General features: G+C 35.7%; 2 protein-coding genes across 3 annotated transcripts; both read right to left on the bottom strand.

Annotated features, from left to right (window-relative positions):
* Positions 1 to 1,004: 1,004 nt before the first annotated feature.
* Positions 1,005 to 3,113, bottom strand: LOC119990112 (probable NAD(P)H dehydrogenase (quinone) FQR1-like 1). The gene is made up of 4 exons (XM_038835953.1): positions 3,091 to 3,113; positions 1,966 to 2,059; positions 1,454 to 1,716; positions 1,005 to 1,357 (listed from the first exon to the last, which is right to left on the bottom strand). The coding sequence occupies exons 1-4, from the start codon at positions 3,111 to 3,113 to the stop codon at positions 1,126 to 1,128; spliced, it is 612 nt and encodes a 203-aa protein (XP_038691881.1). The 3' UTR covers positions 1,005 to 1,125.
* Positions 3,114 to 9,251: 6,138 nt separating this feature from the next.
* LOC119990103 (G-type lectin S-receptor-like serine/threonine-protein kinase At1g11410) lies at positions 9,252 to 12,807 on the bottom strand. 2 transcript variants are annotated; one of them, XM_038835940.1, is made up of 7 exons: positions 11,353 to 12,804; positions 11,027 to 11,155; positions 10,733 to 10,923; positions 10,353 to 10,563; positions 10,023 to 10,260; positions 9,794 to 9,944; positions 9,252 to 9,708 (listed from the first exon to the last, which is right to left on the bottom strand). In XM_038835940.1, exons 1-7 carry the CDS (start codon positions 12,626 to 12,628, stop codon positions 9,403 to 9,405), a joined length of 2,502 nt encoding a protein of 833 aa, XP_038691868.1. In that variant the 5' UTR covers positions 12,629 to 12,804; the 3' UTR covers positions 9,252 to 9,402. The 2 variants fall into 2 exon arrangements, with proteins under 2 accessions (XP_038691868.1, XP_038691869.1); XM_038835941.1 differs by lacking the exon at positions 11,027 to 11,155 and having other exon boundaries at positions 9,403 to 9,708; positions 11,353 to 12,807.
* Positions 12,808 to 16,048: the final 3,241 nt, after the last annotated feature.

Raw genomic sequence — 16,048 nt, 5'->3', positions numbered from 1 at the left:
ATATTGGGCTTTCTTCTAACACGGCTTGCAACATCCCAGGTGCCTCTGACATAGCTCGTATCATCATGAGAACCATCTGAGCTCCTATAAATAAAAAGGACCGTTTCGTTTTGAGATCCCATTTGAGAGGTATTTTACTTGGATCCCTCTCACTATTAAATTTCACTTTCACTAACCGTTGGAGGTTCATTGACCGACACCACACCGGTGTCAAGAACCTCCACAACAACCAATTTCTCTCTAATCTTTGCAACAGTTGCTATACCAAGACTCTCTTTTTACTTGTTTTGGCTAATCAAGAAATCATCATATATTCGTCTTCCATCTCAAGTTTTTCTTTTTCCCCCCTCATAATCTTCAAAAGAGTTGTTTGCGTTTTTTTTTTTTTTTTTTTTTCCCTTTTGTGTGTGTTTTGAATATAATATTGTAACCTATTTAAGAACCAAACCTTATGATTTGTCCTCCAAAAATGTCTGAAAACCTTGTACGTAATAGATTCCTTCCCATTCACGACTGTATGATGGTGATGGAGCTACCTTCTCACAAAATTCTTCGTAGAAAGAGATGGAGCAATTAATTTATTTATGCTGTATATTAACTACTATATATTAACCAGTTTTATTAGGACAGTATGTAAAACACCGTAACTTTGATTTGGGCCTATATTTGGGGAAGCCTGAGATTCGGGTCTCATACGTCATAAGTATCTGGGCCTGTATTAGGCTTCATTATTATTAGTTCTGATCTTGAAGATATTCGATGGTCCAAAAACAAAAACAAAACGAGATGTATGATTTAGGGATGAAAAATTATTTTTAACCTAAAATTGAGCTATAGTCAAATTCAGGGCCCCCGATGGATATTTAGCCCATATTGTTGAAAGAACAATGGGCCGATCCATCTCTGTAGGTGGACAAAATAGCCCTTTAACAGGTACATTAATAAAAATGTCCCTTAGAGAATTGAAGAAACTCAAGATTGATTGATGGACAATTCTTCTGTGATTGAAGAAATAGAATCCAGAAAAGGCACACTCTATTCTTTATTGGAGCAAATAACTGGCATAATTGTCATTTTTGAAATATTAAGAACTAAAATGGAGTTTCTTATACAGGTCAAAGAAAATCAAGCAGTTCCCTTGAGTTTTTTTGCAATGCCAGCAAAGTACTTCCCCTGGTGGAAAGCTAGCTCAAGCTCCAGCGCCGAGGGCTGCCTCGTCCCGTCTCCGGCATACGTTCCTGCACCGTAAGGGCTACCACCCTTCACCTTCTCCATCTCAAACATGCCTGCCCCAAATGTATAACCCACCGGCACGAAAACCATCCCGTGGTGGACAAGCTGAGTAATAGCCGTCAATCTGCATATATAATTCATAAATTGTATATGTTTCAAGACATCAACACAAATTTGACTGAATAACCTAACCACCTCCTTGAGAGGACTTATCACTTACGGAGTGGTTTCTTGTCCTCCTCCTTGAGAGCCAGTGCTGTAGAAAATTCCTGCTGGTTTGCCTGCAAGTGTTTGTGATTTCCACAGACCTCCAGTGGCATCCATGAATGCCTTAAATTGTGCACACATCATACCAAATCTAGTGGGGAAACCAAAAATCAATCCATCAGCCTCAGCAAGATCATCTGGTGTGATAATGGGTGCATCACCCTTTGGTGCTGCTCCCATCTTCTCCAGAACCTCCCCTGTTAGTGTTTCTGGTACCTGCACAAATTGCAAGTAAATTATGTTTTTAATCGAACAAGTCTTTTTTTTTTGGTAACCGTGAATGAAACTATACAAGTTTGTTCTTTGAACATTCGATATGAGTCTAAACTTGACTCGTTAGCCTTGTGCACACATAAGTTTCCCACCTGAAGACATGGTGGCCCAACTAAGCTATCATCCCAGGTGGTTTGATCAAACAAGTCTCTGTTAAGCAAATGTATAGTTTAGACAATCACAATCACAAACCTGCCATATTGTTGCTTCTACTCCTTCAACTGATGCAGTTCCTTTCTTTATCTCTTCCGCAAGCTTCGCAACATGTCCATACATGGAATAATACCTGTATCATACTTAAATTACCATAAATACTTTTGGAGATTTAAATTTGAAGAATTAGTTACTGTTTTTTCAAAGAATAATGTCAATATTCCCTCTCAAGTGATGAAAATGAAAGCAATTTAAAGTCTTTGTGGACATCAAATTGTTTACCGTTAATGATGAGTTCCAGGACCAAATGCATATAAAGCATGGAGCCATCACTCTCTCTCAGTTATAGCATTCAAATTACATTTTCCACACTTTGATGATTAAAAACAATACGTACACAAGTCAACGTGAATAATTGAATAGACTATATATTTCAAACAAAAGTAGGAATCAATTCAGTTACTACCAAATACGCTAAAAATACCTAATTCCCCCTTTTTTTTCTATCTCCATGCAGGCGGAAACAACAAATGAATCAAACCAACGTTTGATTAAAATGAACAATACTGGAATCCACCAAAAAATGACACCATAAAATGAGAGAAACCTCTAGGGTCTCGGGTAGAAATTTCCAATCCATCAACCTCTAGTATTGCTCATAACGCTATTTTGCTTCAGCCAATCAAATTTCATCGAATTCAAATAACGTGGCAGAAATTTCCATTCCAACCAAACCATGGCAAAATTTGATATGGTATTTATTGTAAATAAATCAAACTGCACAGGTAGTCCTATATCACCATCACGTAGAAAACAAATAGCATTCTTTAGGCTTTTGATTGTGCCTGAAGATACAGTGGAAAAATGGTTCATTGTTATGGGAAAAGATCATGAAATTCTAGAATTTGTAACTTCTACAGAAAAGAACAGATTTCTTTGCAGAGAATTATGTATAAAGCCAACCAAAGATGTATGATTTACAAGGACAAAGAAAATCACCAGCAACAAAAATGGAGGGTGGAAAGAGATCAATGGAAGAACTGAAAATGTTAGAACCCATATGCAGATTCAAACATTGATGAACTAAATAACGTGAAAAAAAAAAAACATAATCAAGCAGAAAAATAAACGGTAATGAAAGAATAAGGAGACTGAATTGCTTACACAATATACACTTTAGTTGCCATTGATGAAGTCTCTGTTTTTCTCTCTCTATACCAAATCCCTGTTTTCTTTGTTTTGGAGCAAAAGAGTACTTGTTTGTGAGTCGGAAATGTTGAAAGAGAAGGTGCTATTTATATTGTTCTCCCTACTTGGTATAAGTAAATAAGTCACATATAATTAATCAAATCTCCTAATTAGATTGATATATGGAAAAAAATTTATTTCCACAATCAATCAATTTTGATTTTTGATACAATATGTAATCATGTTGTTTTTGATGATGATTGTATTAATAGATCAAATTGGAATGCAAAAATTAAAAATGGTAATAATTCAATCTAAATTGTTTCCTTGTATTTTCTCACCTACATACATCATCCCATAAATAGGAAAAATATCTAAATATTGAATTGTTTCTTTGTATTCAATTTTAATTTTTTTTTTCTCTATATTCCTTGCTTCCTTGTGACACAGTGAATAAGAGGAATATTGAAATATTGAATTGAATTGGCTCTTTCTATTCTTTGTATTCAATTTGAATGATTTGTTGTATTATACATATACTTTTGACCCATAATCACACTTTTTTTTATTGCAACAATGTTTCAATTTTTTTTTTTAAAAAATGATTCTGATGTCAGATTATTTATGTAGGAAATGGCAATATTATTTACACTAGCAGTGTACCCATGTAATGCACGAAATTATTCTACCGAATAATATTTTTACTGAATAAATGACTCAATTAAAATTTTCCACCACCATTTACCACTAGTTTTTTAAGGGAGAAAGTGTAAAAATTACTAAAGTAAAATAAAACATGAAATTGTCATCAATTGTGTCTTTATCTTCAAGCGTGCTTCTCTTCCTAATCAGTGTACTTAATATCATGAGATGAGACCATGTTTAGAAAGACCTCAACTATTTGTCCTCTGTTGCTTCAATCCTAAGTTCTACTGTTAACATTTCCAGATTGATATGATATTCACACTACCTCATACATCCTCGAAAACAATCTCGATACTCTAGTCAATCCCACTCTTGACAACAAAAACCTTTATCCAAGGCATCTTTCTGCGAACTCGCGGTGTCGGATCTTACTTCTGACACACGTAACTTGCTCTCACCTTGTCCCTTTTGTCAGACCAGGCAACCAACTCTAGTATTGACTTGATCGTCAGAGACCCTTTGACTAGCACTCCACCCGTGTCTAAGGTCTTTGATTGTCAACTTTACTCATGTTGCAGATTGCTAATGCCCCCTTTCAAATGTTCTTTTATTGTAAATTTTAACCCCTACAACCTGCTTGCGATTGAACAGGAGAAATGGCTTTTGCTCCACTAATGCATATATGCATCTAGAAGATGACCCACTCTAATAATTACTAATTGAGCATTGCTTGTCAAGAGGAGGAGTAGGAGAAGGAGGTCATACACATGTCTTCTCACAACTTTCCTGTTTTTTTTTTTTAACTAGAAAGCGTGAAGCTTCTACTCCATAATCATGCCTGCAAAAGTGTCCTTTTCTTGGGGTGGTTGGTGTTGGCATTTCAGAGGATTATATTATGGAAGCTTTTTCTTTTTTGTTTCAACCTGTTACCTGTGTATCCAATCAAGGTCAAACTGGAAAAAATTAGGACCCACCCACTTCTTTTTTTCTCCTTCATGGAGTCTTATGGAAGGAACCACCATGACAAAACAATTACGTAAGAGTAGCCCCCACATTTCAAAAGCAACTCTTTCAATAGATATGGAAGACAAAGTTTTGATGACTGAAGAATGCTTTAGGGTTTGTATGCATGCACTTTGTTGTCCAGCCACCTAATGGACCAAACAACTCCCAAAGAGTGTCTGTCACTGTTGGGCCGAGTATTTTTTCCATTAGAATTGAATCATCCAGTCCCATATACAAGCCTCTCTCTAATTTTACAATATAAAGTCGCCAAAACCAGCTGCCTCACACTATTATGCATGTTGGATGAAAGAAGAAGCTTCGTTGCTGCTTCTGGCAGAGGAATCAAAACATAAAACAACTTACCAAGTACCTAATATGGAGCATTCTTTTGATGGCAGATAAACCTACCGAGTGCCGACAATAACTACTCAACGGGACTAACCAACTTCCCAACACAATCAACATCCAATCATGGCTGCCCAGAACGAATGTTTAAAAGTATATATATTATGCATATATATTTTATATTCAAGCACATTCATATACAGATAGGCAAAGAGACACTTCCAGAAATGTAAAGCACTCAAGATTTTCACATTATGACATTCGGAACTAGTTCATAAGCCAAGGTATGTGCGCACACAGCCCATAAGCTCCTGGGAAAAAAAAGGTGAACAATCACAATATATATATCCGCCAAGCAATCACCTTCATCAAGCATCTTAGAATTTTGGATGCTGGGAACCCAAGCTATTGGGCCTTTAAAAATGGGCTTACATTAAAATGGGTAGTGACCCATTTACTCACAAAACTAAGGTTTGTGAGTTGAGTTCCACCCAGGGCGGACCCAGAGGCCAGACACAAGGTTGTGACTTGTGAGGTGTTGACCCCATTATTTTTTTCATATATACAAATATGTTAAAATTAAATTTTGATCCCATAAAAATTATTCATTTTGACTCCACCTATTTTCTTATGTTTCGTAATGTTTAATTGGGTTAGAAGAAATCTAAAAGGTCCAAATAAAATGGGCTTAGCCTTGTAATTGTATTTAAAGGTTTAACGAAATTATAGAAAGACACATCATTAGGTGAGTTGGTTCCAATAAAAGAAATTCAATCACAGATTCATAGTTCATAATGGAGTCCTTATGAAAAAGATTGATAATTCACTTTGAAAATGTAAAAAATCATTGACAATATTTGTAAATCAACTTTCTACTTTTACTTACTTCTATTCTATAATATTTTAATTTTTAATGTTTTTTTCGTACTTTTAAAGACATAAGTTTAAGCCTTTGATTTGAATAATCAGGTCTTGTTTATGATGGACTTCATTTAGGCCTCGTTTGAATGAGCTTTTTTTGCAGCATTTGTTTATACTACTTGTTAGTATAAATGCTCCAAATCATCCAAACACCTTTTTTGATACACGAAAGTCGAGACAATTTCAATAGCACTTCTACTACTTTTTACAATGCTCCAAATTTGGAGCATTTGCATGGCTCTTTACTATTTTATCTCCATTAAGGTCCAATTTGGTAAAGCATATTGAAAATAATAGATATGCTAGCAGAAATGCTGGACAATTTTAATGGCAGATATGCTGTCTGAATGGTTGATAGTGTTTGGTTCAACTTTTGTTGGGAGCATTTATGATTGTAATATTATGTGATAAATTACGTGCAAGGGTATTATGTATTTAGTTGAAACAAATGCAAATAAATAGTGAAATAAATAACAAAAATTTATAAAATAAACATAAATGATTAAAATAAATATAAATAATTAAAATAACTACACATGACACGCTATCTCTGTCGTTATTGTACAAGAAAACGAATAAAAAAAATAGAAAAATCTTGATTTTTATCAAAAAGTAATAAAAAAATCTTGATTTTTATTAAAAAAAATCCTTAAGAGAGCAGCTGCGGGAGTGCTGGTGTGCTGCACCGGATGATCTTGACTGTGAGCCCAGGTTGACAAAGTTGTCCAAAAAGGGAGAAATTTTTAAGGATATTGTGGGTATAACATCAAAAGTTTGAGGACAATAATGACATAATTTTGAAAATGCTACTAAAATTGTCCCAAAAGGTAGCATTTTCAAAAGAGTCTAAAATGCTCCCAAAAGTCTCTCGGTTTTGCTGCTCGAAAATGGTCATATTCCCATTATAACCCTGAGCTTGTCAAATAAATAAATAAATAAATAACCCTGAGCTTATTAAATAAATTAATTAATAATTAAATTAAATTGATAATTGATTATTATCTTTAATTAATTTAAAATCATTATATTAATTTTATGAATTAATTTGTATGTTTGGATACAACGTATATAACTAAAATGTATGCTACCCCTGCATGTAATTTATCTAATATGCTACACAACACAAATGTTAACAGTAAAAATTCAACCAAACACCTACCCAGCATTCAAACAGCATATCTACTACTAAAATTGTTCAATATTTCTGTTATCATCATTTCTACTGACATACCTACTACTTTACAAAGGTTCTACCATACTACTTGCTTCAAGTTTAGGGAAGCCAATTTTCTTAGACATCTCGGGATGGGGAATGAATAATGACGTAGACCCTCTTATGAGTCTTACGCGGGTGAGGCCCTGCCTTACTTAAATAAATCTCCTTTTCTTTGATCTCTCCCCATCTTTAATGAAAGTTCCATCATCTATTCTATTAAATAAAATAAAACAAAACGATGCTGCCCTTGGACCCCCCGCAACGACTTTTCTCACCCTAAATATTTTTGAATTTTATTATTATATAATTTTTTGGTTCCACCCATATTTTTATAAGCCATTCACTCTCCGTGTTTCTTTTTCATGTGGGATTTTATGTGGATCCCAATAAAGCAGAACATCGTCATGCACCAATATAATGGTCGTGTCCAAAGGACCACTCGTTCGCAGTGCATCCCAAATATAATAGTTTGACTCTGTTTCAAAACAAACTAACTTATAAGTTAGTTTATAAATTAAGTTATAAGGAAATGAAATATCACATTATTCACATAAGCTTTAAGGCCACAATATCACACTACTGCCTACCAATTTATTGAGCCTGCAATTTATGGTTGCCAGCAAGCATTTCACATTTGTGATGGTGACTGCAGAGTTTATGGTAACTCAGCAATAAGGGAGGTCCGAGAAACTAATCCACCTACAAGGGAAAACATTTTTGTCCTCCTCTACAGAGAAGCTGTCCATAAAATTTAAAAACTCATTTATTGTTATTATTTACATGTAAAGTCCCCATCACCATTTGCTCTTATCTTGGCCATCCTTGGATGCCCTTTTGTACTTGGTTTCTGGTTAACTATATATTTTTTGCTGTGTTGCCTATCAAAATAAAAAAAAAAAAAAATCAATTTCAGAGAAAAGGTTTAAAAGTACCTCCATGACTGTAGGAGAAGTTGGTGATGACATTGGTGAAAATGGATTTAGTAGAGATGAAGATTTGAGACACGTTACTATTGAAAGTGAAACCTTAAAAGATTGGAAGAACAAGAATGCGAATCAGAATTTTCATGCTTGTACGGAGCACCAAAATTTCGTAATGTCTTTAGAGAAAAGTGTAGAGAAAGAGAGAGAATGCTTGAGATATCAAGTTATGTCTGTGGTTGACAAAACCATGAGTTATATATAGCCAATGATGCATCATTTCAAATGAGACACAACCCATTGTAAATATGAGTCTTGTCCATTCGTAAGAGTCACAACTCATACCCTTTTGAATGAGACATGACTAATCATGACAAAGAGTCATGTCCATTTGAATGGGTCACAACCTTCTCTATACGTTTCTTCCTTTATTCAAAACAAAAACTCTTTGAAAAAACTATTCCTATTTTAAAAATATCCAACAATGACCGACAACTACCCTTCACCGCTGCAAAAGAAGTCACTCCTTTCGTTACACCATATCACACTCAGAGTGTGCACCAAACTTGAACTCGATGGTATCCTCTATTTATCAAATGATAGCTGTGGAAAATATGAAATTTGATTAGGAATATATTTATGATATCTGTTAATTATAAACCCCAAAAAATATTTTGGTGAGTTATTGATTTCTTCAATAAAAAAAAAAAAACAACTTATTCAATCTTGTGTCTTGCACCAGTTAAACTGTTGTGGAGTCCATGGTATGCTCTAATATTTATCACATGACAGCTGTGGAAGAAAGTGGCGTCTTAGATTTATTTTGGGAAAGGCAAGAGAGTGACGGACGGATTAGATTGGTTCCACGATCTCAGCCTCGTGTTTCCTTAGCTTATTACTTAAAGTTGCTCAACAATGGAAGTCGTTGACATGCCCAAAACCAATAAAAAAAGAACAACTTGGTGGTTCTCTTTTCTCTTCTTTGCTTTTCATCATCATAATCTGATCAATTCATCATGAATAGAGAGAGTAACGTGATTCATGAGAGTTCCTTCTTGTGCATGGCAGTTGGTCCGTTTCTGCAATTACATACATGCATCTGTCTTTCAATTTTCATTGACTTGCCCAAAAGAAATACATATACATCGTTGTTTTAGATACAGTTAATAGGATGCCAATATACATATGTGTAGCAGCTTCTTATGCAAACTATATTGTCTTCCAGGATTAAGACCTCTACCGAGCTTCCATCATTGTAACTGTAACCTCATTGACAGAATTAACTCCTTCAGTACTTGTTGATGGGTCTGCACTATTGTAACTTCTCTTAAAAATGAATGCAGGTCGCTTCGGAGAAGGAAGACTTGTATCATTACCCAACATGAACACTACAGTTGACATGGTTGGCCGTTCGTTCGGGAGTTCTTGCACACATAAGATTCCAATTTGAAGGCATTTCAAGATTTCATGAACATAGCTCGACTCCTCCAATAATGGATCAACTATCTCTACTGCTCTGCCTTCCTTCCATAAGTCCCACACCTGCATCAATAAATGTTATCACAACAGTATATGAAAGAATCAATGGTAAGTCTTTATTTGAAGGAGTGGGATACGATTTTCTTACGCGTCCAACCAAATTTGAAGATGTAGGCTCGTGATAGTAATTGCTGTTCTTGCTACCTGTAATGATCTCTAAGAGTAAAACTCCAAAACTATATACATCTGATTTTGTCGAAAACAAGCCTTCCATTGCATACTCTGGTGACATATATCCACTGCAGTACCACAGAAGGGAAAGCAATAAATACCTAGGTTTCACGGAAGGCAGAGCAATTGCAGTGGTGCATACTTACTATGTTCCAACAACGCGATTCGTATTTGCTGCAATTTGATTTCCCCCAAAAGTTCTAGCCATTCCGAAATCTGATATTTTGGGATTCATTTCAGCATCCAGCAGAACATTGCTGGCCTTCAGATCTCTATGGATGATTCTTAGTCTTGAGTCTTGATGAAGATATAAGATCCCTCTAGCAATGCCGCAAATAATCTCGAATCGTTTTCTCCAATCTAATAGGGATCTCTTGATTTCATCTGGATCAACAAATTTATCAAATCAAGCATGCAGATTATAATTTCATTTGAGAATCAATAGAAGAGCTACATATGCTGAAATAACATTTTACCGAAAATGAAAAAGTCCAAGCTTTTGTTTGGCAAATATTCATATATCAACATCTTTTCTTGATCTTGGATACAACAACCAAGCAACCTGACGAGGTTCCTATGTTGGAGTTTTGCAATCAGTGCCACTTCATTCTTAAACTCTTCAATTCCTTGTCCAGAGTATTTTGATAGTCTTTTAACCGCAATCTCACTACCATTCTGCAGCAGACCCTGAAAGCATAATCCATGCTTAAGTACTCACTAACAAGTAACAACTAACTAGAACAACTTGATGAATGATCTATTTATGATTCAATGATTTAGTGTGCAAAAACGTATGAAAGAGTGATATATTAAACAAATTAAGCAATTTAATTTACATCATTCCATACAAATGTACCTTATAAACAGGGCCAAAACCACCCTCACCAAGCTTGTTGTCAGCTGAGAAATTGTTTGTGGCAGCAGCAATGGCACCAAGACTAAAGAACGGGGAATCTCTGTTTCCTATACTTTCATCAAGCTCCCCTCCATGCGTAGAATCGGTCAAGTATGTTGCATTAAAACTAATATGAGATTTTCTTCCTCTCCCTGCCATCATAAAAACATGTAGAGTTCAAACAAACATCGTGGTTGAAGGAATGCCATCAAGAAGAAATTGACTTGACATATAAGAAGTTTGTTTCTCCCTTACTTTTTCTTCTCTTGATCACCAAGCAAGACAAAAAGAAGACCACGAGAAAGAACATTACAACGACAGAAACTATCAGAACTGCTAGTATTCCCTTCTTTGCCAGAGGACCTTTGGATTTTGCATATTGAGCTAATAAGAAAAGACAAAACAAATTCCGCATTGATGTCATATATCTGCAACACCCATCAATAATTAACCAAAATTTCTTAAGCATACCAAAGAAATTAACATTTTTCTGTCAAAGAAAACATCAACACTAATTGGGTATTGGATTTATAAACCTGGATTTAGGGTTTATAGATTGAACTTGAGAGCAAGATATATACCCAATTCCACGGCATCCACTCGTACGTAGAGCTCCTGTCCACCTTCTGAATAGGTTCTCGTGTCCACCAAATCCCCATACCATGCCAAGCACCCAGACCCTCCATCTCTAACATCTGCACTTGTGTAAGCATTGCAAGAGCAATTCCCCAAGCACTCTTGTTCACAGACTTTCGTGCTCATACTCATGTCCGCAAGTGCCATTGATGTATCAGGCACCCTCACACGTGCTACCGTCACAAACCCTTCTCCACTTCGACACGTCGACACCCCATGCTTCCTCACGCACCCGCCCGACCCGTCTCTCAAGTACCACTCTTTTGGTGATCTAGGTTCAAAACCAGGTAAGCACTTGCACGCAAACTGGACCGCATCATACGGGTCACAGTAACTATTTGGCCCGCATTTCTGGTAATAATCACACTCCTCTTTCGGGTCAGACCAGAAATTAATCCACTGACGGTTTTGATCATTCCATGTATACCGCTTCAACACACCCGACTCGTTGATTGTCATTCTGGAGATGACGGACGGGCTAGTTACAGCGTATACGACGGACACCTCGTGATCATTGTTCACAAAACTAAAGTTGAAGATGTAGTTACGCGTCATTTCGGGAATGCCACTCCATCTTTCGCCGGTCCATGGGCCGGGTCGCCACCATCGGGCCAAACCTTTATACAGAAATAGCTGAGGGTACCCAGTTGGGTCAATTTTAGATGTACAAGATCCAGTTCCCGGATCATCCTTTGACTTCCAAGAAGATAAGAACCGATTGAATCCGGTTCTTCGATCCAATCCCAGTTTCATGAATGGAAGCAAAGTATCAGTCGGATAATCAAAGCTTTGCCACAAGACAATCTGGGTATCACTCTGAAGCAAAACAAGATTCCCATAATCCAGAAGCTTCGCTTCAGAGTTGTTCATCAACGACACCAAGGAATTGGTGGACCAAATTGGAGCCGTTTGATTGTTTTGGTGGAGGACGAGATTTCCTTGAGCGTTGATTGAGAGCACTCCCGAGGTATCATTGAGAGGGCTGTCTCTGTTTGCAACCCAAACTACAGTTTGCTGTGTAACTTTGTGATACCAAATACCCACATAGCGACGGGTAGAATTACCAGGACTGAAGAACCCAAGAGCGAAGCTTTGTCCACTGGAGATGATAAAGTCACCATCTTTGATGGATCTGGTTGGGGTTATGGTGTCTAATGGTGTGCAGAATTGGAAGATGAGGAAGGAAAGTGAGATGATCAGATACACTATTACTGGAGTCATGATCAACTTCAGTTGAAGATTTGGCTGGCGAGGTTGTCCATGGACGACCAATTTCTAATTAACTGAGTGAAAGTTGGTTGGGATTTTAAATTATGTGAGTACCCCTCACAAGATAATATCTATAGTTGGTACACTTGGGTAGCGAAAGCTATTAAGCTACTATGAGTATGACAGGCAACTTGCGGTCTCTTTCACAGAATTGAGAAGTGAGAAGATTAGAACCAAAGAGAAGATGAGTAAAGTAAATAGAAGTTAAGATGATACATTTTATTCATCGTACAATGTTTATATAAGGAGATGCCTTATATAATGGTTTGAAATAATGATGTGACAGTCTGTCACTCAAATTCGAAATTAATCAAACTATCCGTTAATGAATCTAACGACTAACTCACAAAGTAACGTTACAATTTGATAAAGAGTAATGTTACAATTTGACAGAATGGGCTGAGTGGCCCAAGCTAATATAAGTGAGTTAAATAAGCTTGGCCCAAACTATATTGTTTGTCTTCAACTGGTCCATTGTCTTCAATTGGCCCATTCAGAAGTGTGCCTTTTGGCCCTTGTCTTCAATTGGCCCATTCAGAAGTGTGCCTTTTGGCCCTCTTCTTTCACGAGCTTCCCTTTTGTTCTTGAGACGATGGTCAATCTGCACATTATTCTGACACTCTTCATGGCAATTTTGTTTAGTTGGATATTCATACCAAGGGTACAAGTGGCTTGAGTTCCTCATGTGATTGTGCTAAGGAGACCCCTGGAAAAAGATATATAATGGCCGTGTTTGGTAAGGCGGTTCGTAAAGTGATACAATTTTGCGGTACCTTTAGCGATTCAGTAAAAGCGGGATCCCCTCAACACCATAAATTTGAGGGTGATACCGTCCTCAAACAAAAAGCTCCAATTAGATTTTTTTATTGAGCAATTTTTATTTTGGGGTGGGACCCATGTCAAAAAGGCATGGGTCCCAACCCTTAAAGTGACTTATTTGTTTTTTTTTATGTTTTGTGGGTCCCAAAACTTGGTATTAAATATTGATATTAAATATTGATAAATTAATAATTACATTTATACATTAATAATAAATTAGTAATTATACTTATAAGTTGATAATTATACTTATAAATTAATAATTATGCTTATTAAATGGATATTTAAATATTAAATTAAAGTAATTATAATTTTTACATGATAAATTATACTTATAAATTAATAGTAATATAAGCAAAATATATTTTACACAACTTAATCGCTAACAACAGTTAACAGCTTTACCAAACAACTCAAAGCTTATTTCAAAGCTTTAAGCTCAGTCTTTTTTTTCACAGCTTAACAGCTAGCGTTGAAAATTAACACAACCGCTCTGTCAAACGCACACATTGTATTATGACTTATCTCAGCCTACAAAGATATTCCATGGGAGGTTGAAATACTTGGACAATATATATACCTTTGGCGACTAATGATTGATTTCATCAATAACTCAATAAGATTTCGTTAATAATGATCAATTATCAGTCAACATTCGTTTTTGAATTCTAATCACCCCGACTGAATTAAAAAGGGCATGGGGGTATGTCCGGTACTTAAAGTACCGGATTATTAACCGGTAATATTCGTGAACGTTGGATTTTGTAAAGTAAATCCAACGGTTCTCTATTTAATCTGTATTTATTTATTTATTTTGCCCTTTCCTCTTATGTTTCTCTCTCCTATCCTTTCCTGCAGTATCTTTTCTTTATCCCTAACCTCAAATGTTTCTCTCTTCTCTTCCCCCAATTTTCTCATCTCAAGTCTTAACCAGACTTTCATATGTTTCTCTCTCCTCTTTTGAAAATTCTCCTTCATTTGCTTACACTAATCAAACAAGACTCTTCAAAATTGAAAGTTAAAATCGCAAAACAAATATGAAAAAATTAAAGATTAGTCCCTTCTTAAAGAGTTTTGTTCCAAGAAGAACACTCTTAAAAGTCTTATTCCATAAAGTCCATGTAGTTTGAACTAATATTCCAAAAAGGACAAAAGGTTAAAATATATGGTTTTATTGTCTAAAATACTTTCATCTTCATCCTCATCCTCAAACATGACACATGCCTCCTGCACATGATTCATCTCTGACCTCCACTGAAAGCTTCGTCTCCGCCACCAGAAGCTTCTTCGCCGCCCCTCATGGCTTATTTGAGAGTTCTATGACGTTTTTTAGTGATTTTTCATCTCGATTTTTGTTGTATTCAAACTAGATCTACTCATACTCACCACGGGACCAATAGATCTTGTTGTTTTCCTTCGATTTATCGTCACATCATTATTTTTGACATTTTCTGTAGTGGTTTTCGTGATTTTTTGGGATCTACAGACTGCAGGTGATATGTTGTCGCAACCGGGGTCACGACGCGGACCGGCGATGAAAGGATGGAAAATGATTTAGAGTCGCCACCAATTGATTTAAGTGCAATTGGACACTAGAAAATGGTCTACGAACCAGAGAATAGGTAAGGGGGTCTATTGAGTGTGGGGAAGGTGTTAGACACCCCACAACTCCCTAAAAGGTTACCTAGATTGATCTGTGTGCTTTTCTTGAAAATTGTTTGTATGTCCCAATTTGAATGGTATTCTGATTTGAAAAGGTAACACAATTAAAGCAATAGACAGGAGCTGAATGTCATCAAGTCCTCCTTCTAATTAACTTCAATTCAGTTACCATTATTTTTACGAGTACAAATGAAACTTAAATTTGAACATAATTAAAGCATAGGCAGGAGCTGAATGTCATCAAGTCCTCCTCCTAATTAACTTTAATTTATGTACTAAATTTCCATGATTTCAATGAATATAAGTGATACTTTAATTTAAAGAGATAACATAATTAAAGTCTAGGCAGGAGCTAAATGTCATCAAGTCCTCCTCCTAATTAACTTTAATTTAGGTATCTAATAAATTAATTTATCATTTATTTTTCGTTTTAAATAAAGATAACACAATTAAAGTCTAGGCAGGAGCTGAATGTCATCAAGTCCTCCTCCTAATTAACTTTAATTTAGGTATCTAATAAATTAATTTATCATTTATTTTTCGTTTTAAATAAAGATAACACAATTAAAGTCTAGGCAGGAGCTGAATGTCATCAAGTCCTCCTCCTAATTAACTTTAATTTAGGTATCTAATAAATTAATCTATCATTTATTTTTTAAATAAAGATAACACAATTAAAGTCTAGGCAGGAGCTGAATGTCATCAAATCCTCCTCCTAATTAACTTTAATTTAGGTATCTAATAAATTAATCTATCATTTATTTTTCGTTTTAAATAAAGATAACGCAATTAAAGTCTAGGCAAGAGCTGAATGTCATCAAGTCCTCCTGCTATTTGACTTCAATGTAGTATCTATTAATTGTTTATGTGAAAATTTGGTAAATACGTGGT

Source organism: Tripterygium wilfordii, chromosome 21, assembly GCF_013401445.1.
Source record: "Tripterygium wilfordii isolate XIE 37 chromosome 21, ASM1340144v1, whole genome shotgun sequence".
Taxonomy (NCBI): domain Eukaryota; kingdom Viridiplantae; phylum Streptophyta; class Magnoliopsida; order Celastrales; family Celastraceae; genus Tripterygium; species Tripterygium wilfordii.
Note: the sequence above shows the minus strand (reverse complement) of the source record. Positions and strands in the feature narration are given on the sequence as shown.